Raw genomic sequence first — 25,737 nt, 5'->3', positions numbered from 1 at the left:
GTTGAGACAGGACCTCTGTCAGAGGCTGCCAATGGCGACCGTTGGCGGGTCCTCGACTCAGGGTCCAACGCAGGTCTCAGAGAGGTTTCTCCATCACAAGGAGCTTAAGCTGAAGGTTCCTCGCTTTTCTTGTTCTGGTCCTTAGATTACAGCAGTGTGGACATGTAATGGTCCTCACTTGGGGTCTTGTTGGGGAGCGTGGCCTAGTAGTCAGGGCTGCAGCTCCTGACTGCAAAGGGGGTTGTCGGGAGGGAAGCCCGGGCCCTCTCACTCCACCAGACTCCAACCCAGGGCCCTTTGGGCTACCAATAGTCTGGCAACCTACTTAAGGCTACTTAAGGCTGGCCTCCCTGGGCCTCTTCCTCTTGTCCCGCCCCAGGATCAGCTTAGTCCAAGGCTTTCCCCTGGTGGGGAAATCCAAACCACAAGAAATAAGAGGGGGATACCAATGTTCAAGGTCCACAGGATCCTTCCCTCTCTGGTTGTCTCTGGGGTGGGTCCTCCCTTCCCTCAGGGAGGGCCCCTTTAGGCAGCTATGTCAGAGTCTTAGGCTTCCCTCTGCTCTGTGCTGCTGGAGCTGTGGGCTGCATGTCTGCTCACCTCCAGCTCTACCCCCAAATGAGCTAATTGCCTGCCTTTTAATTCCTCCAGCAGATGGAGCATTTGCTGCTGGTGTGGTGAGGCAGGTTGGCTGAGCCCAAAATAATCCCTTAAACCCTTATTGCCCAGTGTGGTGTTTGTACACCCCATCACAGTAAACTTTTGACGGATGTGTGTCTCACCGAGACAGTGGACACACTGCGCATGTTTGTCAGAGATAGGGATTTGACAGTCTGCAAGTCAAGGCAATGTTTAAATCCTGTTGATCTGGGCATGCCGAAGAGGTTCTGTCCCAAATTAAGAAGGGAAGCAGTAACTCTAGAGAAGCCTAGCCTTATCTTCCTAATAAGGTGGATAAAGAAAGAAAAAATTTTTTTTAAATAAAATAAAACAAGACAAGTATAAAAGGGTAAGAACAATTAATTATCTAACTACTAAGTTGACTATTAACTATAAACTATCTTATCTAAAAGTAAGAAAGAGGTGCTACTAATCTCTCCGACTAAAGCAAAAGACAATAGAGAAGGAACTGAGGGACAGTTGGTCGCACAGCGCAATGTAACTGCCTGGGACAGCACGAGACAGTGACCCAACTAAGCACTATTTATGTTATATACTTTCCATTCTAAAAAGTGAAACAAGAAATCTCAGACCCCCTTCCCCTGCAAAGAGGCAGATACATTCATGACTGACTCCCCCTTCCTAAACAAACATACAAAAAAGAGCGTGGGGGCCTGTTCCTCAAGTTAAAACAGGGCAACAAAATAATATTATATATTAAAGTTATACATTTTTTTTTAAAAATCAAAAAGGCACAAATTTGAAAACGGAAGGCTGAAAAAATATCACAGAAGGATCTGAAAGCAAAGCTTTCCTGTTTTCCTGGGCCAGAAAGCCAGATCAGGATGCTGAATCAAATGGATTTCCTGATCAATAAGACATTAAAATAGAGATGTTTGGGTTGAGGACAATGGTGATTGTTTAGTCCCACCAGTAGATCAACTCCCTCTCTACTAGATGGCGCATGCCTAACTGCTCTCAAGAGTGTTACACTAGAAGCATCCAAAACTTGCCACGTACTGCAGGAGAAAAACAAACAAGTGAGGAATATCCAGCTGAATAGTCCACTTTTTTTGAGAAATTTATTTATCCCAGGGTATGTCCACACCTGAAAATTTACCAAAATAGCTGTTCCAAAATCATTAATTCCAGAATAGTTATTTTGGTATAAATGCCCATGTGGACATTCTCATTCCAGAGTAAGAAAGTCCTCACAGGATTTTATACCGAAATAACAATTCTGTAATAGCAGTTGTGGCAAATTTGCAAGCGTATGTTCCAACATGTGTTTTAGGATGAAGTAATTTCACGGCATTGCAATATGAGAAATTATACATATTAGGAGGGAAAAAATCTCTGAAAATATCTGGAGTCCTCATTTGAGCTCTTTTTCTCCAATTTGGAGGGGAAGAATGGTTCTGTGGTCAAATCACACAGCTGGGAGTTGGCATCCCAAGTTCTAATCCTAGATCTGTCACTGATTTACTGTGTGACTTTGGGCATGTACCCTATCCCCAGATTTTTAAAAGGTATTTAGATATTGTGGTGCTCAGTTAACTGATTTAGGAGTCTAACACATTTTCAAAAGGGATCTAGGAAATCAGGAGCCAAAATCCCATTGACAGTCAGGGATTAAGCCTCCTATATGCCTAGATCCATTTGTAAAATGACATTTTGGCTCCTAAATAAGTTAGGCATCGCAACACTGAACACAGCAATGCCAAATTACCTTTAAAAATCTGGGCCTTAGTCTCTGCAAGTTTACACACCTTTATAAAAGAGGATCACACAGATAACGCTATCTCTTTGTGAAGTAGATAAGTTATTATTTGTAAAGTGCTGTAAGAGCCTCAGATGGAAAGTGTCAAAGAAATGCAAAGTATCATATTTAGGCCACTTTGTCTGACACTCTTCTCTTCCCAAATCTAATATTTGGAAACCAGAGGATACAGGGAATATGCAGAGTATTAGAAAGATTTACCAACACCTTCCTCTGACAGCAAACAATCCTAAAGGGGAAAGGGATCAACTCAACCCAGAATTACCTTTATCTGAGTGATATTCCCCTCCAGTTCTGTAGGGGTCTGAAGCTTCCATCTGTCCTTGCCCTCCAATGCCCGTGTGCTCTGATTGGACACGGATGCTTTCCTCCACATAGCTATTCTCCCTTTATTGGTACCAGCTGCTAGAAGACCTGCCATTAATAAAGTTGTTCTATATTTTAAATCAAGTTCAGAAACAACAACAAACATTAAATGAGGTAAAAAATAACCAAAGTCTGCTTTTATTTGTAATCCATCAGTCAGAATTGTGCTCATGAAAATAAAAAAAGACTTGCAACACTATAGACAGGCGGTATGCAGGCATCCCCATACAGCTCTGCCAATGTCTCTCCATATTGACTAGATACCAACAATCCAGTTGAACCTCCCTTGAGGAGAAACTGCAAGAAATATCACATGGCTGTAAGTGTGTTAAGGTCCCTTCTGTGCTCCAAGATGGAACCGTGCTTTAACTGTGTCATGAGAGAACCTTAGTTTAAACAGCTACACATTTGTGTTCGCAGAGTAGATAAGGTCCCCACAGCAGATTTGTTACTATTGAAAAGTATCCTGGTGGACACAGTAATACGAGAACTCTATACTAAAATTGCTACAGAGCACTGAAGGCAAACATTTCACAACAAGGTTTATGAGCTAAGGATCATGGTTCTCACAGGGTTTCTTACCTTTAACAGTGCAGTAAGAGACAGAGTTTACACATTCCCCTGCTTCAAAGCCAAGCTGTACATCTGGAAAGAGCACATAATTCTCACTCCGCTCTAAATCCCAGAACCTAAGTTCACAGAAAACAAGGGGCTTTTAAAGAGTGATATCCTTCCAGATGTTTGACTGAAGAGATTCAATGAGATACAATGCAGGGCACACATTTTTTATTCCTGGAATGCCCAGATCATTTTCATTTTAAAATGAAACTGCCAGCAGCCGTCTATGGCAGTGGTCACCAACCAGTAGATCGCGATCAGCTGGTTGATTGTGGAGCCTCTGACAGTCAATCTGTCTCAGTCTAGGGTTGCCAACCCTCCTGCAGCCAAACAGGGAGATCGGCCGCTAAGTCCAGCAGCAGAGCGAGGCTAAGGCAGGCTCCCTGCCTGCCCTGGCCCCGCACTGCTCCTGGAACAGGGCCAGCTCCAGCATTTCTGCCGCCCCAAGCAAAAAAAAACAAAACAAAAAACCCCGCAATCGGCGGCGGCAGTTCAGAGGCAGATCCTTCGCTCCTAGAGGGAGTGAGGGAATTGCCGCAGGTGCCGCCCCTCTCCCTTGGCTGCCCCAAGCACCTGCTTGTTAAGCTGGTGCCTGGAGCCGGCCCTGTCCTGGAAGCAGCCAGCACATTGCTGCGGCCCCTGGGGGAGGGAGCAGGAGGTCTCCACACTTTGCCCTCGCCTGCAGGCACCGCAGCTTCCATTGGCCGGAAACAGGGAACCGTGGCCAATGGGAGCTGCAGGAGTGGTGCCTGCGGACAGGGGCAGCACATGGCATCACCTGCCCCTCCCACTCCAGGAGCCACTGCCAGACATGCTGGCTGCTTCCAGGAGCAGCGCGGGGCCAAGGCAGACAAAGAGCCTGACTTAGCCCCACTGCGTCGCCACCCAGGAGCTGCCTGAGATAAGCGGTGCCCGGCTGGAGCCCACACCCAAACCCCTCCTGCACCCCGACCCCCAGCCTTAGCCCCCTCCCAGAGCCCGCATCCTGCACCCCAATCCCCTGCCCAAGCCCCCTCCTGAAATCAGCACTCCCTCCTGAACCCCAACCTCTTGCCCCAGCACTGAGCCCCCTCCTGCACCCAAACTCCCTGCCCCCGCCCAGAGCCTGCACCCCCTTCCACACCCCAACCTGCTGTCCCTGCCCGGTGAAAGTGAGTGAGGGTGGAAGAAAGCAAGCGACGAAGGGAGGGGGGATGGCATTAGCAGGGCGGGGCCTCATAGAAGGGGTTGGGCAGGGGATGAGGCACGGGTGTTTGGGTTAGTGTGATTACTGTTATTTCTACATTTTCTTTGAGGTAGATCCTGGGTTGCACTTAAATTCAAAAGGTAATCTTTGCTTAAAAGGTTGGAGACCACTAGTCTATGGAATGAGCAGAAGCCGCTTATTAACTTTCACTCATTATTGAACTTTTTTCCTTTAACTTATTATTTTCTCTGTTTTCTGATATCCTGTATGAAAAAAGATTTGGAAACAAACTGCCTCATCTATTCAGAGGGGATTGGATATCCCTTTACTTCCCATCTGATGGTTCTCCATCTTTTTTAAAATGCTCCCCATTACCATTAACTGCTAACAGCACTTTGAATTCAAGGGGGTTTTCTGGAAAAAAGCACTGAAGCCAAATGCCTTCCCTGCCAATTAGAAAATGGTGCTGGGTCTTTACTATCATTCTCCCCAAATTAACCAGGTGACTGATCATACTAGGAAGCCTATGTTCAAGAAAAGCATGCCTCTTATGCTGCTGAACATACATGCCCCATCTTGGCATTTCATTGATATCAATGAAATACAAATATAAAGAAGTAATACAGATGTTAAAGGATGACCCAGTTGCAATGAGGTTAGAAATCCAAAAGGAAAGAACATATTCTTAATATACAAAGAAATAAAAGCACGCAGAATATTTCAGCACAATAGTAAAGCAAAGCACCACCCCTGTTTGAAAGAATAGAGTACACCTCTACCCAGATATAACGCTGGCCTCGGGAGCTAAAAAAACCTTACCACGTTATAGGTGAAACCACGTTATATCGAACTTGCTTTGATCCGCCGGAGTGCACAGCCCCTCCCCCGAGCACTGCTTTACCATGTTATATCCGAATGTGTGTTATATCGGGTTGCGTTATATCGGGGTAGAGGTATATATAAGCATTACAGCACTTCTCCAGTTATCCTAGACAGGAAGAGAGAATTCCTGACAGGAGGGCACACGAGACCTTTTTTCCACTGTTGATGTGAATGCTGCCAAAAGAATCAGCCAACAAGTTGGGAAGAACAACGAAGTGGTCATCCTCTCCCTGCACAAAATCAAAGGACTCTACTTTTCCAGAGAAAGAAACAGACAAAGGCAAAGTGAAGCCTGGAGTTTAAGAGGAAAGAGGTCAGATGATATCAGAAGATAAAATATGGATTCCATGGGAGAAAGGAAAGCATGTGAAAACTTTTAGGGATTCAACAATATTAGACAGGCTTCAACTCATTTTGAAGAATAAGAAACAATGAGTAACAAACAAAAAATATTAATTTTCTATTTTAGATTAATAATATGAAAACAAAGGCACTCTAGAGTTAACTGAATCTTTGGTCCACCGCTGAACAAGATTCTTCCAGCTGGCAAGTCTCTTGTGTCTCAAGTCAAATTCTTACCTGAGGACTGTTTCACCTATTGCTGTAACAAGGAGGCTACGGTCGATTAAAATAATGTCTGCAGAATGACCTATCTTTCCACTCAACTTCACCTGTTAACAAAAAACAAAAACAAAAAAAACACAACACATCAGTTAGAAGGGACATAATTGAAAAAACAGCAGGTGTCAGCACTGCATACCTGGGTTGCAAAGCAGGAACACAGGAATTACCATACTGGACCATGGCCATAGACCATCAAGTCCAGTATCGTGTCTCCAACAGTGGCCAGCACCAGATGCTTCAGAGAAAGATGAAAGAAACCTTGCATTAGGCAGAAGTAGATCTCCTCCGAATCCCTAACAGTTAAAGGGTGGTTTAAATTCTAAAGCACAAGATTGAATATCTATTCCAAAATTTGTTAGGATTAACTATTATATATTCTAGTTATAGAAATAAATGTCCAATCCCTTTTCTGAATCTTGCTAAAAAAAAATTAAAAATAGCTTTTTAAAAGCAATAGTCTCTAATGGTTCAATCCACTGCAACAATGTGCATTAGTTTCCATTGAATAGCAACTTTGGGGTCATGACTGTGGTTGTGACGTAGGATACAAAAAACAAGGTTATTTCTCCAAGAGCATTTATTTCTGCATAAGACCAGGCTTGCTAAACGGCCAAGTGTGCTGTGATAAACAGTACATGCTACAGATATTCATGATACAGAATCATTTGCGACAAAGACCCCAAAATCATCTCTTATTGAGTAAGAACAGATAGTATTAGTTTTGGGCTCTCCCACCACAAGCCTTACTAAAACAGATTAGCATACATTTTTAATGGTTCTAGTTTTGTAATATTCAGAGCAGTTATGTCACAATTCTGCCATAACTGCTGCAGAATTAATGGTGTAATATAGAAAACAAAGGGTTGTCTACTATTATTGTGACAGCATTCCCCCAGGGTGCAGCCCGAGACCGTGGGACCGCTGTGCCCCCTGAACTCTCTCCAGCTTGGGATGTCTCTCACAATGCCTTGCTAGTGAACAGCAGCAACCCCTCCAGGTGCTATCACTCAGCACAACCACATGTTGAGACCCCACACCCAGCTAGATTGCATGAATGCTCCCAGAGCCATTCATGAATCACACAGAAAAAGGCACCAGAGCCAAATCCACCCAGCTCCCAGCACTGTACCTCAGGAATATACCACTGACTATCTCAAAGGCAGTTTGTGTTATACTTCTCTTGGCATCCAGCCATCAAGGCCATGAGTCAGTGTGCCTCAGTTTCCCCTTTCACACACACAGCAAACCAGGTTTGTTATGGTTTCTCTGCTGTGATAAGCTTTAAATCTGTTTACATGTATTAACTGAGAAGTAGCGTTACCATAAGGTTTAACATCAGTGTCAAAATTCTTATCCCCAAAACTTTACCTTAATACCAAAATTATCATAGATGTGCATTTACAAGTATCTTTATGATACCACGCTCTCTGTTCAGATAGTCTGGTTTGAGGTTGGTTTGTTCATTACCCATGGTGTCCTTTGACTCTCTCCCATGTAATCAGTCACTGGCTTTTCTATCCTTCCAGTGTTCCCCTCTGCCTGGGTTCCTATTTTAACTATGTTTCTGGAATTTGGGTACCTCAGGGTCTGGCAAGATAGGAGTTTAGGGGGATTCTGCATATTGACTGGCCCTTCGGGGAGCTGTCTCCCAACCCCAGGACTGTACATATACAAAAAAATCCAGCTCCCTTTTTGGGGTTACTGTGTTTCCCCCTTCCAGCACTGAGTCATTCTCTGCGCCCCTAGAGGGCTGTGCTCTGTACTCTCTGGGCGAGGTGCGTTTACCCTTTGATCAGATGCACCTTTCCCCAGCAGCTTTCCCATAACTGCTCTCTGTCTCTCACCAGCCTGGGGGAAAATACCCCCCTCTCTGCCCGTTGGGTCATTTGCATTCTCACAAACCATCACCTGGCAATTTTCTTATTTGAACTCTCCTGTTATCACAGGTGTTGGAGCTGCAACTTGATGTAAAGAGACAGTTACTTTTCAAAAACTTATCAGAAATAGCATCCTGAAAAACTGGGACCTTGATTGAAGTACCCTCCACCACATCTTTCTCTGTCCCCGAGAAGTCAGCTGTGTGACTGCTCGCCTCCAGAAGGTCAGTTACACAGTTCTTTCTCAAAACATGAGTCACAGGCTGAGTGCAAAGATGCTGACTCAGCCATCCGGTCCCGGGCATCCTCTCCTTCGTGACCAGTGCAGAGACATTCCTGTCCTCCCACTATTCCTTTCCCAGTTTCCTTCCTTGGGCCCCCTTTTAAAACCCATTTCTCTGTGCTCCTTAGGAAGGTGCCAGTCCCTTGTTCAGCTGTAAAACTCTGCCAGCTAACAACTGGGACAGTTTCCTTAATCACTGACAACTCCTCTCCTGCCCCTGCTCCTGAGGGCATGTTGCCTTCTACTGGAAAGGAGTTAGTCTCAGCCCCTCCCAGATTTGGAAGCACACTGCTTCCCCATGTGACAGAGTCACTGGAATACTCATCCACCTCAGTGGTTTCTGAGATTCCCTTCTGCTTCTCTGGGCTCTCCTCTGGGATACATTTCCCTATGCTCCCTAGAGCGAGGTTTTTCTCTGGTTCAGCTGCAACTTGCTGGCAGCTAACAACCTGGACAATTCTCTCCCTGGCAGGCATTACACCCCACTCCCTTCCTGAGACTGTGTTGCCTCCAGCTGCAGTGCAGTAGTTGGTCTCAACCACCCTCCCAACTGGAAGCATGTGGCTTCCCCCTGCTGCAGAAGAATCAAGGAGACTCTCTCCCATTCTCTCAGCAGTTCCTGAGACCTTACCATTTCCCTCGGGGGTCCCAGCATAAAACTCCCTCCTGCTGCAAGCAAATACTTGAACCTGAGCTACACGGAAAAAATCGTTACCAAGAAGCAGGTCAACTAGGAGGTGTTCCATTACCCTCACCGTCAAAACATTTTCCAAACCTTCCCAAAATCACATGGATTTTGGCTGGTGGTACGAGGAATCTGCTTTTGCCCACCCCCACAATCTCTGCCATTTGGCTACGTAACATACTGGCCATTGGAACCACACTCTGCTTAACCAGAGAGATCTGAGCCCCTATATCCCTCTGCCCCAAGCATTCCCCACCATTAATTTGGACAACCGTAACATGCTCAATGTCTGGTTCTGCAGAGGCTAATCTCACAAAACCAATATGATAGATTTTGATTGCCTGGGGGGTTTCTGTGTTGAGGACAGCAGAACTAACATGAGCTATTGGTTGCCTGCTTCCTCCTAACACAAGGCATTTATTCCTCAGGCCATCAGCGGAATTACATTGATAGCACCTTTTGGGCTCTTCTGCTTTTACAAGAGATTTGGATGAGAGTTAGATGAATGGTTTTGGGGAGGTGAGTACCCAGTCGCCCAGCTACCCTCCCTCTTGCTAGGGATAAAATGGGATCTCCCTTCCCACCAGCTTCAAAGACCTCTTTCAGTGGGTTGTTTTCAATAGATGCTTGGGTCTGTTCGAAGGCATCAGCAAGAGACTCCATCTCATCCACAGACTTTACATCTTTGTCCCATAGACACTGCTTTACATCAGTCTTACATATGCCTAGGAAATGCTCTTGAGCCTTGAGATCAAACATTCCCTCAAAACTTGTAACACCTTTACCCCTCACCCATTTTCCCAACAAATCTTTCATTCTGTTCACATATTCCCCATGACTCATACCAATATCCCTCTTAAGATTCCTAAATTTAACTACATGTTTCAGGGATAATCAAACCTTTGCAAAACAGTGTTTTTAAAGACAGATTTCAGAGTAGCAGCCGTGTTAGTCTGTATCCGCAAAAAGAACAGGAGTACTTGTGGCACCTTAGAGACTAACAAATTTATTAGAGCATAAGCTTTCGTGTGCTAAAACCCACTTCATCAGATGCATAGAATGAAGATATTTATACATACAGAGAACATGAAAAGGTGGGAGTAGCCATACCAACTGTAAGAGGCCAATCAATTGAGATGAGCGATCATCAGCAGGAGAGAGAAAAAAAACCTTTGAAGTGATAATCGAGATGACCCATAGAAGGTGTGAGGATATTTTAACATGGGGAAATAGATTCAATTGGTGTAATGATCCAACCATTCCCAGTCTCTGTTCAAACCTAAGTTAATTGTATCTAATTTGCATATTAATTCAAATTCAGCAGTCTCTCTTTGGAGTCTGTTTTTGAAGTTGTTTTGTTGCAAAATTGCCACCTTCAAGTCTGTCACTGAGTGGTTAGAGAGGTTTAAGTGTTCTCCCACTGGTTTTTGAATGTTATGATTCCTAATGTCAGATTTGTGTCCATTTATTCTTTTGCGTAGAGACTGTCCGGTAAATGGACAAAATTAGAAAAGCCAAGGCACAAAACAAGATCAAACTAGCTAGAGACATAAAGTGTATTTGTAGAATGTTTTCTTGTTACGTTAGAAACAAGAGGAAGACCAAGGACAGGGTAGAACCATTACTCAATGACAGGGTGGGGAAACAATAACAGAAAATGTGGAAATGGCAGAGGTGCTAATGACTTCTGTGTTTCGGTTTTCACCAAGAAGATTTGTGGTGACTGGACATCTAACATAGTGAATGTCAGTGAAAATGAGGAGGATCAGAGGCTAAAATAGGGAAAGAACAAGTTAAAAATTACTTAGACAAGTTAGTTGTCTTCAAGTCACCAGGGCCTGATGAAATGCATCCTAGAAAACTCAAGGAGCTGACAGAGGAGATATCTGAGCCATTAGCGATTATCTTTAAAAAAAAAAAAAAGGTCATGGAAAACGGGAGAGATTCCAGATGACTAGAAAAGGGAAAATATAGTGCCGATCTATAAAAAGGGAAACAAGGACAACCCGGGGAATTACAAAACAGTCATCTTAACTTCTGTACCCGGAAAGATAATGGAGCAAATAATTAAGCAATCAATTTGCAAACATCTAGAAGATAATGAGGTGATAGGTAACAGTCAGCATGGATTTGTCAAGAACAAATTGTGTCAAACCAACCTGATAGCTTTCATTGGCAGGGTAACAAGAAGGATGACCAGACAGCAAATGTGAAAAATCGGGACGGGGGTGGGGGTTATAGGAGCCTACATAAAAAAAAAGACCCAAAAATCGGGACTGTCCCTATCAAATCAGGACATCTGGTCACCCTAGTAACAAGCCTTGTGGATGGGGGGGTGGGAAGTGGTAGACGTGGTATATCTTGACTTTAGTAAAGCTTTTGATACTGTCTCACATGACCATCTCATAAACAAACTAGGGAAATGCAATCTAGATAGCGCTACTACAAGGTGGGTGCATAACTGGTTGGAAAACCGTTTCCAGAGAGTAGTTATCAGTGGTTCACAGTCATGCTGGAAGGGCATAATGAGTGGGGACCTGCAGGGATCAATTCTGAGTCCAGTTCTGTTCAATATCTTCATCAATGATTTAGATAATGGCACAGAGAGTACACTTATAAAGTCTGCACATGATACCAAGCTGGAGGGGTTGCAAGTGCTTTGAAGGATAGGATTAAAATTCAAAATGATCTGGACAAACTGGAGAAATGGTCTGAAATAAATAGGATGAAATTCAACAAGGACCAAATGCAAAGTACTCCATTTAGGAAGGAACAATCAGTTGCACACATACAATATGGGAAATGACTGCCTAGGAAGGAGTACTGCGGAAAGGGATCTGGGGGTCATAGTGGATAACAAGCTAAATATGAGTCAACAGTGTAACACTGTTGTAAAAAAAGCTAACATCATTCTGGGATGTATTAGCAGGAGTGTTGTAAGCATGACACGAGAAGTAATTCTTCCACTCTACTCTGCGCTGATTAGGCCTCAACTGGAGTACTGTGTCCAGTTCTGGGCGTCACATTTCAGGAAAGATGTGGACAAATCCAGAGAAGAGCAACAAAAATGATTAAAGGTCTAGAAAACATGACCTATGAGGGAAGATTGAAAAATTTGGGTTTGTTTAGTCTGGAAAAGAGAAGACTGAAGGGGACAAGATAACAGTTTTCAAGTACATAAAAGGTTGTTACAAGGAGGAGAGAGAAAAATTGTTCTTCTTAACCTCTGAAGATAAGACAAGAAGCAATGGGCTAAAATTGCAGCAAGGGAGGTTTAGGTTAGACAGTAGGAAAAAATTTCTAGCTGTCAGGATGGTTAAGCACTGGAATAAATTGCCTAGGGAGGTTGTGGAATCTCCATCATTGGAGATCTTTAAGAGCAGGTTAGACAAACACCTGTCAGGAATGGTCTAGATAATATTTAGTACTGCCATGAGTACAGGGGACTAGACTAGGGCCTTGGCTACACTTGCACGTTATAGCGCAATAAAGCCACCACGTGCACTCTACCTCACTCACCATCCACACTGGCAAGGCACGTAGATCGCTCTGACTCCGCGGCTGGAGCGCTCCTGGTACTCCACCTCCCCGAGGGGAATAATGTTTGTTGCGCTCTTGCTGGAGCGCCGCAGCGCCAGTGTGGACACCTAATGCGCTCTGATTGGCCTCCGGAAGTGTCCCACAATGCCTGTTCTAGCCACTCTGGTCCTCACTTTTGTACTCTGCTGCCCTGTCCTCAGGTGACCAAGCATCAGACCCGCCCTTTAAATTCCCTGGGAATTTTGAAAATCCCCTTCCTTTTTGCTCAGCCAGGCGTGGAGTGCTCTCAGCGCATCTTTCCAGGTGGCCATGCCTCCACGCGCCAGGCGATCCCCAGTATGGAGCAATGGCGAGGTGCTGGACCTCATCAGTGTTTTGGGGGAGGAAGCTGTGCAGTCCCAGCTGCGCTCCAGCCATAGGAATTACGATACCTTTGGGCACATATCAAGGGCTATGATGGACAGGAGCCATGACCGGGATGCGGTGCAGTGTTGGGTTAAAGTAAAGGAGCTGCGGAATGCCAACTGCAAAGCCCACGAGGCAAACGGCCATTCCGGTGCTGCCCCCGTGACCTGCAAATTCTACAAAGAGCTGGATGCGATACTTGGGGGTGATCCCACCTCCACTGCAACGACCACCATGGACACTTCCGAGCCCAGGTAAAAGGAACTGCAACATCAATATCACTGTATTTTTAAACATGTAGCCAGGCTGAATGTCAGGGTTGGATAAAGCCATTCTTAAGTGGAACCCTATGCAACCCTTCATGAGTAGCTCCATCCATTTCTGCAGAATTTTAGATTAATTTTATTTTTATTATTTTTACATTTCTAGCCTTTGTGGTTGTAACAAGAGCAAAAAAACATCATCCTGAATCTGAAGACAGAAACAGGAGCTCTAAGAAAGGTATGTACTGCACCCATTCTTAATGGAATGATAATGCTAGTGACTAATGGTGACAATATAACCGTCACCATCCTTAACTACCGTATATACGTGTTCATAAGCCGAATTTTATTAGTAAAAAAAGGGAAGCACCAGAGAAGGGGGTCGGCTTAAGAACAGGTATAGAGAAGGAGAGGTGGGACACAGCCCCTCCCCCCAACCGAGGGAGCAAGGAGAGGCAGCACAGCCAGCAGAGACAGAAGGGAAGAGGTGGGGCCAGAGTCTCTCCGCTTCTGGCCACACTGCTCTCCCCCCAGCCTCTGAAGCAGTTGCAGCTCCGAAGCTGGCAGGCTGCAGCCATGCTGCTCGGCCCCATCCCCCAGAGCTGGCTGTGGCCATGCCGCCCGGCCCACTGGAGCATGCTGAGGCCGTGCCGCCAGGCCCAGCCCACTGGGACATGCTGCGGCCACGCCACCCAGTCTGGCCCGCCGGAGCAGGCTGCGGCCGTGCTGCCCAGCCTGCCGGAGCAGCTCCAGCCAGGTCAGAGACATCCTCCCCTGGCCCTCCTCAGATAAGGTGGGAAGGGATAGGAAGGGGAGAGTTTGGGGGTCCTGGGCTAAGGGTGGGGTCATGTAGGGGTTACTCCCCTGACTCCCAGCTTCTCCCCCACAAAAAATTTCCCCACCATTTGCTATCCTGGTCTGTCAGGGTAAGCAGCTGGCGTGCCTGGACACTTTGTTTACTTAGGTTTACCTCCGTGCCTGTGGACCCTCGAGGTAAACAAACCATCTCGGCCCACTAACGGCTTATCCTGATGGCCCGGGAGCCAAAGTTTGCTGACCCCTGAATTATATGAACGGCTTATGAACGGGTTATAAAAATTTACCATTTTTAACTTATCCATCTTGGGGGGTGGGGGGGTGGCTTATAAAGGAACTGTCTTATGATTGAGTATATATGGCACTAATTTTTAATAGAGGCAACCAATAATGCTGGGATTGTGGATATTTTAAGAATACCACCACCATCTTTTTCTCCATCAGACCCTTGTTCCAATGGCACTAAAAATTAAAGTAATGGGAACAGTTGAAGCCATTTGTTTATCCTGACAACATTCTAGCAGAAAAACTAGGATTTTTAAAAAGTGTTTGTTGGCTGTTGCATCACAAAGTGTATACACATATCTATGACCTACAGAAAGAGGGAGGATATGTTCAGTGTCTGTGTAGACAGATAGTGGACAGGAGACAAGAAAGTAGAGATGAGTGGGCAAATGGGGGTGAATGGGTTAGGGTAGGGGCAAAAATGAAGAAAAGGAAGGTGTGACAGAGTGCTGGGCAACAGCCCTTGAGCCAGCACTCTGGTCACTGCAGCTCCAATTAATTACTGCAGAATAAACCTCGTTAAGAAGAGCTGTGCCTAACTGATGGGTGGAGAAGAGCTAGAAGGCTAATGTCAGACAGAATATACAAAAAGGCAGAGCGAGGAAGCAGACAGAGAAAGATCACTCTTGCCTGCTTGCCTCAGGAACTGAGGGCTCCCTAAGACTGTAGGTGTAAGGCTGAACAGTGTACAAGGGTGGTGGGAACCAACACTGTAAATAAATGGCACTGGGTGTTTTACCAGCATAAAGGTCTCTGAGATATTTGTGGACTTGAGAAGGGACAGGAGTGAGCAGGGCCCCAAGAGAAAAGGTTAGAACAGAGAAACCAGGGATGCAAGAGAAAACCCATGCTTTTGAAATAACCACCACAATTCTTGGCTCCGCCTTGTACTCCTGACAGAATTCTGCGTCCCTGCGGGGGTGCAGAATTCATATGGTCTGCATATTTCTGTGCCACCCGTACAGAAAAATGCAAAAGAAACATGCGGGGGGGGACACACGCCTCTTCCCCAGCAGCCCAGGCAACATGTCTGTTCCAGCATGCCTGAAGCAGCCTCAGAGACATGAGTACAGGGGACTAGACTAGGGCCTTGGCTACAATTGCACGTTATAGCGGGGGGAAGAGGGCTAGATGTGCGTGCCTGCCAGAGAGATGCTGATCACCATCAGGGGGCCAACAAGCGAGAGAGACTCAGTCTCTCTCGATTGCTACTGCGGCTCACCAGACGTGGAGGGGGGTAGGTCTTTTTATTATGCACGAGGAAGGCTTTGTCCCCGAGGCAGAAATGTAGCAGCCTGCCTGCCTGCCTAGTAACATGTCTGTAACTTCTTGAGAATCTAAAAAACAATTAAATATTAGTATGTTAATGAAAATTTGTTTTTAAATTAAAGAAAATAACTTTTGTAAAACAAAACCGTATTTTGTTAATGTAGCTGTTGATGGTTAATTTATCTCATTCCCTGAGGCACAAATGTAGCAGCCTGCCTGCATAGTAACATTGTTAATGTTCCTATGGTTAGGTTAGCTGTTCCCATTCTCAATCAATTCCCCCAGGAGCATAAAATCTGTAAACATTTTTAAGGCCCCTACATTGCCAAAGTGATGTAAAGCCTTATAAATGATAATAAGGAAATAGCTAGGAAGATCTCTGTGCTTGGCACAGGTAAAAAGTGCCTAAGTGGCACAATGGGGTTAGATTACAGTTTAGGATTTATTTTACTTACCCATTAAAAAAAAAAAAACAGACTTTGCAGGCAAATAAAACCTTCACCAAGCAGTCAATAAAATGTCAGGACAATCAGAACCAAGCATTTCCAAAGTACCCAGCCAGGTCCAGGACAATGATTAGCAAAATTGTACGACTTTCATGTGTGAAAGTCTGAGTAATTTAAAATGATGTTCTACTTTTTTTTTTTTTTTTTTTTTTGCCATTTGGTGTTCTGTAATATAATTTAAATGAAAACCCAGGATTATAACTGGAATGCAGGGTATTAGTTACCAAGTGACTTTTTTTCTGTATTGTAGTTTAAATAAATTACCAAAACAACTGAAACTGGTGTGATTATATTGCATTATTTTGACAAACAAAATTTGCAGAATTTTTCATTTTGAGGCGCAGAATCCCCCCAGGTGGAACATGTATTTCCTTAAAGGGTGGGGTTTTCTCCAAGAAATAAAGGTGGGCCTTAATGAATTTGTCATACAACAGAAAGTTGGCAAAAGTAAAAGTGGAACTATACATCTATAGAAACTGATATTGTACCTCAGCAGCACCTACCCTTTATCCCTCAGCCTACCTCACCTACCTTCATAATTTCCTCTGCTTCTCCCTCAAGAGTGATTGTGTACATGGACAACAGGAGGTTCTCTGTTATTACCACCAAAACATCCCTCTTCTCCATGATCAGGAGCTTTCGGATTGAACTGTCTGTGCTCAATGCATGGCTTGTCTTTCCTTTTTCATTCACGTAATGCACAGACCCTGCAGTAAACATAAGCCAGTTACATACTGTTCTGTTCCAAGACACGTGTAAACCACAAAAATTAATGATCAATAATATTAATGGTCTGACAAACCCACAAACAGAAGTTATTCAGAGGCAAGGCTACACAGAAAAAAAGCCTTGCTTAATCTCGGTTAAGGTTATTCTGTTCTACTTTAATAACAACATATTCCTCAAATGCTGAAAAGCTAGCAAATACTCAGTTAAGGTCAACAACCACATTTTTATTTCTCTTCTCATACACTGTTGGAGTTAAAATAGTATAGTAGTTTATACAAGAAGGACACATGTAAAAAGTTGTTCTCTTTTCTTCAAAGAAATCCAAAACTAAGAGCTTATCTTAAAAGGAGGACATCTACCTTTAATATGTGTGTCCTTCTTGTCTGTATGGTCCCAGTTAGAGATGCAGGATAGTTTCTGAAACCTTGGATGTTAGCAATGTGTTGTGAAAAGACAATAGTAAAAAGGTAAATATTTTATATTGGTGTAGTTAGAGAAAAAGTTTGGTTGTTGACCATAACTGTGTATTTGTAGGAGGACAATGTTATTAAATTAGAACAGAGCAATCTAACTTACATTAAAACAGTTTTTTCCAATGTGACTTTCCTTAGTTTTTAAAGAAGCAATGTAAATTGGAAATGAAAAATGAAAAGCAAATACAGTGCCTTACAGAAAATAATGACAGCGAATAACAGCAGCTGCAGCAAACATTCAACTATGGAGAAATGTCAACCTTAGATTAAATGAGGCCCTGACAACTTGTTTAATCTGCTGTCATGTGTGAAACTCATATGACACTACCTAGAAAAGAAAGTTCCCATTAGTTAAGGCAGTGCTTTCAGAATGGCAGTGCTGAAGTTAATACCGAAATATTAAATGAGACATTGGAATCTGACAAATCTGCTCCCATGTATAGACACAGATCACTGCCTAGCAAACACTATCATATCATTAATGTAGCACTTTCATATTGGGGCAGATCAAGTCAATAATTAACTAATAAACATTTTCCCAAAAATTCTAAAATAGTAAAACTATAAAAGAGGTTTTTATGTAAACTACTGATATACATAAGTTTAGTGTAAAATCTCATGTGTGCTCTTTGCAAAGGAGTTCTTAAAAAAAAATAGTAAGACACTAGAGACCCAATTACAAAAGCCATTTGTCTTTATTTCCATTTTGTTTTATTTTTAAATACACTACACCCTCCAAATTGCAACTGCACAGAAAATTAAAAGCCCTGCTACACTCATAGTTTTATTCCAGAAAAAAACTGAAACAAACACTTAGTGAATATTCTCTTTCTCCTCTCTTGTTAAATACCGTTCTTTAATGCAACCTTTATTATGGCTTCACTACCACCCCACCATAATATTTTGTATTTATCTACCACTTTCCACAGGAGGATCTCAACCCATTTTACAAGCAGCAAGCTTCACAATACCCCTGCGAGAAGGCATATATAGGGAACATTGCAACTACCTCTAGTGTTCAACATGGCAGCTGTAAGTGCACAGCAACACTAGATGATAGTTCAGGATCAGAGTCTAAAAGGAGTTCCATGTAGGCAGACCCCTGCACATAAAGTCCCATTAACCTAAATGGAGTATGTTTGCACAGAGCTCGTTCAGGTTCAGGGCTTTAGCCATGAAATGGAGAATACTGTATAAAATTGAAATCGCAAGGGGAATTTAGTTAGGCAGCATGTAATTATCCCAGTTGTAATTTGGCCAGGATACTGGGGTTAGTGACATTATTCTGTTGAAAGTTCCATAGGATCTTTAATGACAATAAATGGTCAGTTTTTAGATCTCATCTTGAATTGTGTACTTAATTTATTCTGTTGCACTTGGCTACTGCAACACAAAGCATCAACTTTCATATGCTTAAGACCATCCACTGTTTCAAGGTCCTCTCCAGTAACAAGAGAAAAGGTTAGTTAAGCTTTTTAATTGAATTTTAAGAAAGTTTTTCACTATAGTGTCACACAAAAAGACTATTCTAAAAAAAAGTTATCAAGTGCTCAGCTAATTGAGCGGATAAAGGAACTGGGTTAGACTCTAAAGACAAAGGGTAGCAGAGAGTGGATAGTGTTCAGAGGGGAGGTATATTAGGATGAATATTGTTCTTTTCTCTATTAATGGCCTGGAAGAGACAAAAAAGTAAAATAAATTAATGATGTCTTCAAAGAATACACAACAAGGGTGCATTCAGTATAGGTCAGGATACCTTGAACAGACCAGAGTCTGGATATGAAACATTTTGGAAATCTCAGGTCAGACTTCTACAGAAGTGCACCAATCACCTGTAGCATGCAGCCATGACAACAATTCTGTGTAAGACATTATGAAAGAGTATTGTTGGTAAATTTCAAGTGTTAAAATATCTTTGCTTTAGACAAACTCTCTCATATAAGGTCTGATAACTGAATTTTGTAGATTGTTTTACCATGGTGATGAGAGCTTTAGAAATGTTTGTAATACATCTAATCCAGGCAAGTAAAAAAGCACAGAAATAAACATTTCAAATATTGTTAATTTGTCATTTATTTTAATTACAAAAGGCACTCCATAGTCTACACTAACATCTCACTGCATTTTTTTTTAAATAGATCTATTATGGATTAATGAATGCAAAAAAGCGTGGATTACTCACCTTATGCAGTAACTGAGGTTCTTCGAGATGTGCGTCCCTGTGGGTGCTCCATTTCAACAGCGCCAGGACACATTGACACCTGATCCGAGATTTTTGATAGTAGTGCCTGGTCGGGGCACACGTGCACAGTAGCTGTGTTACAGGGCTGGTGGCACCTCATCTAGCATGCGCACAGCTCAACCCTGTCAGTTCTTTCTCTACCATGGAGCCTTTAATACGAACTCCAAAGTAGAGGGGAGGAGGGTGGGTAGTAGAGCACCTACAGGGACACACATCTCGAAGAAGAGAGGGTACATCTTGTACAGTATCTGAGGTTCTTCAAGTGCTGTCCCTATGGGTGCTCCACTTCAGGTGATTGTGGAGTAGTGCCCTACTGAGGATGGATGGGCTTCGGAGTTGTATGCATAGTTGAAGTTAGCGCTGTTAGGCCTAGTATTGCATCTGAGCCTGAGCTTTGCCTTACTGCATAGTGATTCATGAATGTGTGTTGTGAAGTCCAAGTGGCGGCTCAAAATATTTCTGTGATTGGTACGTTATTCAAAAAGGCAGTTGAGGTCAATACTTATCTCATCAAATGGGCTCTGATCCCTGTCGGGAGTTCTATTTTTTGTTGATAGCATAGATGGATGCAATTGGAGATCCATTTTGAAAGTCTTTGTTTTGATATTGCAGATCCCTTTGATCATCCAGTCGTGGAGACGAAAAGTCTTGGTGATTTTCGGAATGGTTTTGTTCTATCTAGGTAGAATGCTAAAGCATGTCTAACGTCTAGAGCGTGGAGGACTGTCTCTTGTGTAGTCCTGTGTGGTTTAGGGTAAAACATAGGTAAGTGAATTGGTTGGTTGAAATGAAAGGATGTTATCTTAGGGACAAATTTTGGGTGTGGTCGAAGAGTCACCGTCTTTGAAGAATATGGTGTGTGGAAGGTGGGCCACAAGAGGCCCTATTTCACTTACTCTTTGCATGGATGTAATCGTGACCAGGAATGCTACCTTCATTGATAGGTGCAGTAGGGAACAAGTAGCAAGTGGTTCAAATGGTGCTTTGATAAGGCCTCTGAGGACCAGGTTTAGATCCCATGCCGGTGTGGGGTTGCCTATTTCTGGGTACATGTTCTGTATACCTGTGAGGAAACACTTTGTGATCAGGTGTGTGAATACTGAGACACCATCAGTCTTATGATGGAAAGCAGTTATGGCTGCGAGGTTTACTTTAACTGAACTTGTGGACAGTCTTGATTTTTTTAAATTCTACTATGCACTCAAAGATCAAATGAATTGGTGCTGTAAGCATGGTTATGTGTTTGTTTTGGCACCACAGGGAGAACCTCTTCCATTTCTGGAGGTAAGTGGTACGAGTGGATGTCTTTCTGCTGTTTAGTAATATCTGTTTAACCTGTGCGGAGCAGGTTAATTCGGCATGTTGGAGTCAGGGAGGAGACACGCCTTCAAGTGAAAGTTTCTCCTGGTCCAGATGCAGGACTTGACCTTCGTCTTGTGAGAGAGGATCCCATCGCCGAGGGAGCGTGTATAGTGTGCAGATCACCATGAGTCTCAGGTATGGGAACCATGTCTTTCTGGGCCATGTCAAGACTATAAGTATGACCTTGGCTCTGTCCGTTCGTATCTTGTGTATTACTCTGGAGATTAACGGTATCGGTGGGAATGCATACAGGAGAGGTGTGTTCCATCTGATAAGAAAGGCATACCCTAGGGATCATGTTCCCAGTCCTGCTCGTGAGCAAAACCTTGGACATTTGTTGTTTCATTCGGTCGCAAAAGTCCAAGTGTGGGAACCCCCACATGTGGAATATGTGTTGTGATGTTGTCGTTCAGTTCCCACTTGTGTTCTTGGGGAAACTGTCTGCTTAATGTATCCACCATCATGTTCTGTCAGCCTGGGAGGTATGATGCTGTAATGGTGATTTTGTGCTTTATGCACCAGTTCCATAGTTTTATGGCTTCTGTGCCTAGGGAGTGAGATCGTGCTCCACCCTGTCAGTTTATGTAGAACATATATGCCATGTTGTCCATCATGATTCTTATTGTTTTGTTCCTTATTATTGGGAGGAAATGGATACACGTGTTGCAAACCACACGTAATTCGAGCAGGTTGATGTGTAAATGTGTCTCTGTGGGCGACCACTTCCCTCACATTGTATGTTGTTTCAAGGGAGCACCCCAGCTGATCAGTGAGGCATCCATTGTGATCAGTATGGATGGTGGATCCTGCTGAAATGGGATCCCTGAGCATACATTTCTTGGACTTGTCCACCATTTTAAGAAGTGTTGGACTTTTGATATTAGTGTTAAGCTTTTGTTCAGGCTGTGCTTTCATGGTATGGATACCGAGCTCAGCCATCCCTGTAGGCAGCACATATGTAGTCAAGCATGTTTTACTACAAAGGTAGTGGCCGCCATATGTCCCAATAGTTGTAGGCCGGTACATGCTGATACCCATGGGCTGTTTGTGACCACTGATATGAGAGTGGTCAGTGCTGAGAATCTGGTCATTGGTAGTGATGCTTCGGCCTCTATTGAGTCCACATGTGCTCCAATGAAGTCCAATTGTTGTACTGGGGTTAGAGTAGATTTCTGTTACTTTATTTGTAACCCTAGGGTGTGAAAGAGGGCGATAGTCCAGGTATTTGTGAGCCAAGGATGCATGTCCCTGGTAAACTGTTCTCTTGATCTTGTGGGACATTGGTGGTCTGGTGCCTGATGATGAGGAGTGATCTGATGAGAAGACTGCCTCTTCAAGGTCATCCTCATATTCGCTTGAAAATGGTGGAGCAGTGGGGGATTCCGGCTGGTCCAGTGCTGTTGGTACTCGCGAGTCGTCGGTGCCGAACAGCGGAGATCTGGGGGTAGACACTACTTCCAATGTCTACTTTCTGTGTAAGAGGATGTGGTGCTGCTGTTTTCGATGTCGTGTCTTTCTGTGCTGACACATTCGGTGGTTGCTTGGTCGGTGCTGTTCATTTGTATGTGGCCTTAGTCAGTGCCAATGGTGCCATCCTTGAATTCTCTGTTGACGGTTCTGATGAAGTCGGTGCGGGCAGAGGGGGCATCGCCAATGGCAAAGGTTGTGGTACTGTGTCCTTCATAGGAATAGTTGGTGCCGTGGAGGAGGAGGCTGGTTTGTGCCTACCACTCGAGTCCTTTCCCCTGCTGGCAGAAGTCCCGGTACGGAGGGTGCCGGAAGCGCCTGGTGCCTCAAAGATACTCACACTGCCTGAGGTTGGCACCGAGAGTAGAGATCTCACCAGAGACCGTTTTTTTTTAAATGGTTCTCTGTTTGGGGAGGATGTGGCCATTTTCTCAGTTTTGTGGAGGAAAGGGTACTAGCTCTGTCCACAGAGGATATGCCCTGAGAGTCCCTTGTCGAGGGTTATCTGGGGTCTCAAGTAGGCGTAAGAAACTCATTTTAATGGAGAAATTCAAGTCGAAGATCTGTCTCTCCTCACTCAAGTTTTGAGAATACTGCTGTAAGCGAACTTTTGTGATATGTGCGACTCACCTAAGCAGTGAATGCATAGTGAGTGCCCATCCGAAATAGGTATTGATTCCTTGTACGAAGTGCATCTTTAAAAACCTGAGGAGCCAGGCATATTTTTAACAGCCCTCGTAGTGCTAATTTGGGAGGGGCAGAATGGAGGATTTTTTTTAATTTTTTTTTTGAGGAATGAACTGTCTAACTAAGATTAACTGAAACTTAACACTAAGTGAACCAACTAATTACGACAAACTGAGGCTTACCTAAACAATCTAATGTTATCTACTTCTTTTCTAGGTTTTCTTCAACACCGCTACAGAGCTCAGTCTCAGGCTGAGGATGGTTGAGAAGGAACTGAAGGGGTTGGGTCGTATGCGCGCGACGTGAGGCGCCAATGGTGCTATGAGACAACTATTGCACACACGCGCCCCGACCAGGCACTGCTACTGAAGATCTCTGATCAACAGCGCCGGGACACACCAACACCTGAAGTGGAGCACCCACAGGGACAGCACTCAAAGAAGAAACATATCTCTTAAAGGATATGTCTACACTGAAATTGTGGGATGTAACTGCAGCTGGTATAGACATACCTAAACTTAGTTTTAATCTAGCTATTTTGGGTACCAGAGCAGTGAAGCTGTGGCTAGATTAAAGCTAGAGCAGGTATGTCTATCATCAAGATGCAGTCACACCCCATGATTACAGCATAAATATACCCAAAGTGGCCAAATTATTTTAATTTCTTCTTTTTTGAAAAGATAGCTCTTGGTCTGAGACGCTGTTTGCTGTCAGCCTAGATAGGATTTAAAGCTAGACTTCAATAATTATCAACACACTAACTTACACACTTCTACCCCTATATAACGCTGTCCTCGGAAGCCAAAAAAAATCTTAGCGCATTATAGGTGAAACCGCGTTATATCGAACTTGCTTTGATCCACCAGAGTGCGCAGTCCTGCCCCCCCGGAGCGCTGCTTTACCGCGTTATATCCGAATTCATGTTATATCGGCTCGCGTTATATCGGGGTAGAGGTGTAATGGAAACAATAAAAGACCACTACCTAGAATGGCACATGTATATTCCTGAAACAAACTATTTAAATGAGTCGGGCAAGCAGAATTTGTCCCCTAATTTGGAGCTTAGATAGCATATCAAAGAAACAAAGGGAAAATGTGAGAAAACACACACACTTGCACAATGAGGAGTTTGTCACTAGGTGAAGCGGTGTATCATTGTAATGGTTGCTCTAAAGACAATACTCAGTGCAAAGCTAAACTCCCCTGCAAATGGAATTTAAAACACATCACTGTTCAAAGATGTTTCTTCTTCACTAAAAGGATGTCACCATTTGATCTATTAAGGAACTGCTGTCAGTGTCATTTACTGTTTCACTTTCCTAGAATTCACTGTGGCGTTGCCTATTCAGATAATAAATAATTAATAAAACAGACATCGAGAGATCTCAAAAACACTTTACAAAGGAGCTCAGTATCATTAGTCCCATTTTACAGCTAGTGAAACTGAGGCACAGAGAGGGAAATTAGTTGCCCAAGATCACTCAGCAAAGCAGTATCAGATATTGAACCCAGGACTCCAGAATCCCAGTCCACTGCCCTATCCACTAGGTCATGCTGCCTCCCCAGTATTGCTAATCAATGCTATTTTCAAGTAATCCATCTAAATGAATTAAATAATGCCATTTTATATCAACAAATCCAATTACATGATAGTCAAAATGCCTGAGTCCTGTCTGCAGTATAGTTTACACCATTGCTACCACTACTTGTGGTGAACCAGTGTTGAATTAGGAGTCCCATTTTTGCCAGCGTAGATGCAGCCTTGCAGACAGAACCACGACTCTATTGGGAGATTAGCATAAATTAACTGACAACTCTGGGGATTTAGTTAATCTGCTTTTGGAGGGCAGCACTCATATTTACTGGTCACCAGCCCACCCTTCAAAACACCCTTCAGCTGTATAAGGAGGATCTTTTCTGGTCCTGGGCCAGGAGGCAGGAGATTTAGAGAAAGGGGTGCAACTGGGCTAGAGAAAGAAAAAGATGAGGGGAAAAAATCCACTAGAAGTGAAAATAGGGAAGAAAGATGTTAAAGAAAAGATTTTGGGGGAGGGGATGGGGGAGATCACATGAAGCAAATTAGTCTAAGGGAAAATACAGACACTAAAAAAAAAAAAAGACTGAATAGATGCATCATGCTATAGAAGGAAAAGTGAAAGAAGAAAAAAAAGGGAGATATTAAGATTTATAATTTTTATAGAAAATATGCTTTAGACATCATTTAACATTGGTGGTTTAGCTGGTTCTAGCAACCACACAAAGTATTAATTATTTTCTATCTTTGGAAAGGAAGAGGACAAATAGCTTCTCTCTAGTTCTGACCTCTTTTGGATGGTACAGATTACCCTCCTTTTCTTTCTGAAAAGAAAAACAGGCATAGACCAGGCTGTGATTAATCAAGTCCACTCAAAGGGGTAGAGCATATTCCTTCAATGGAATAACCACTGAGTTTACAGCAGTGCTTGAGGCTACCAGCTCTATTCTAACAGGAAAATCCCTCATGCAAAATAGGAAAATAACTTTTGATACCTCTTTCTGACATTACTAGGAATCAGCTATTTCCACTTCTGACGTCATCACAGCCACTACCCTTCCAAACATTTATCCTGCTCCCAAGACTTCCAATCCCAACAGGACTGGTCCTGAAGAAGGATGTTGTACAGAGAACTCACCTCTGAAGATGTTAGGATTTTCATGACTTTATATACTTCATCTTACTAGGTGTTTTATTT

At 43.5% G+C, this 25,737-nt stretch overlaps 1 protein-coding gene across 23 annotated transcripts in view; it reads right to left on the bottom strand.

The window, feature by feature from the left end:
- Window positions 1-25,737, bottom strand: part of IFT140 (intraflagellar transport 140) — a 248,755-nt gene that overhangs the window by 175,679 nt on the left and 47,339 nt on the right. For 21 of the 23 annotated variants that reach the window (XM_065558612.1, XM_065558607.1, XM_065558616.1 and 18 more), the window contains 4 exons: window positions 16,577-16,752; window positions 6,072-6,163; window positions 3,389-3,495; window positions 2,706-2,854 (listed from right to left, as the gene is read on the bottom strand). In XM_065558612.1, the coding sequence (XP_065414684.1) occupies window positions 2,706-2,854; window positions 3,389-3,495; window positions 6,072-6,163; window positions 16,577-16,752 (524 nt within the window). Of the gene's footprint in view, window positions 1-2,705; window positions 2,855-3,388; window positions 3,496-6,071; window positions 6,164-16,576; window positions 16,753-19,003; window positions 19,107-25,327; window positions 25,364-25,737 lie in introns of all 23 variants that reach the window. The other 2 variants (XM_065558625.1, XM_065558627.1) reach the window with 2 other exon arrangements.

This window comes from Chrysemys picta, chromosome 10, assembly GCF_011386835.1.
Source record: "Chrysemys picta bellii isolate R12L10 chromosome 10, ASM1138683v2, whole genome shotgun sequence".
In the NCBI taxonomy this organism is placed as follows: Eukaryota; Metazoa; Chordata; order Testudines; family Emydidae; genus Chrysemys; species Chrysemys picta.
The sequence above is the reverse complement of the archived record's forward strand: the minus strand, read 5'-3'. Positions and strand labels throughout refer to the sequence as shown.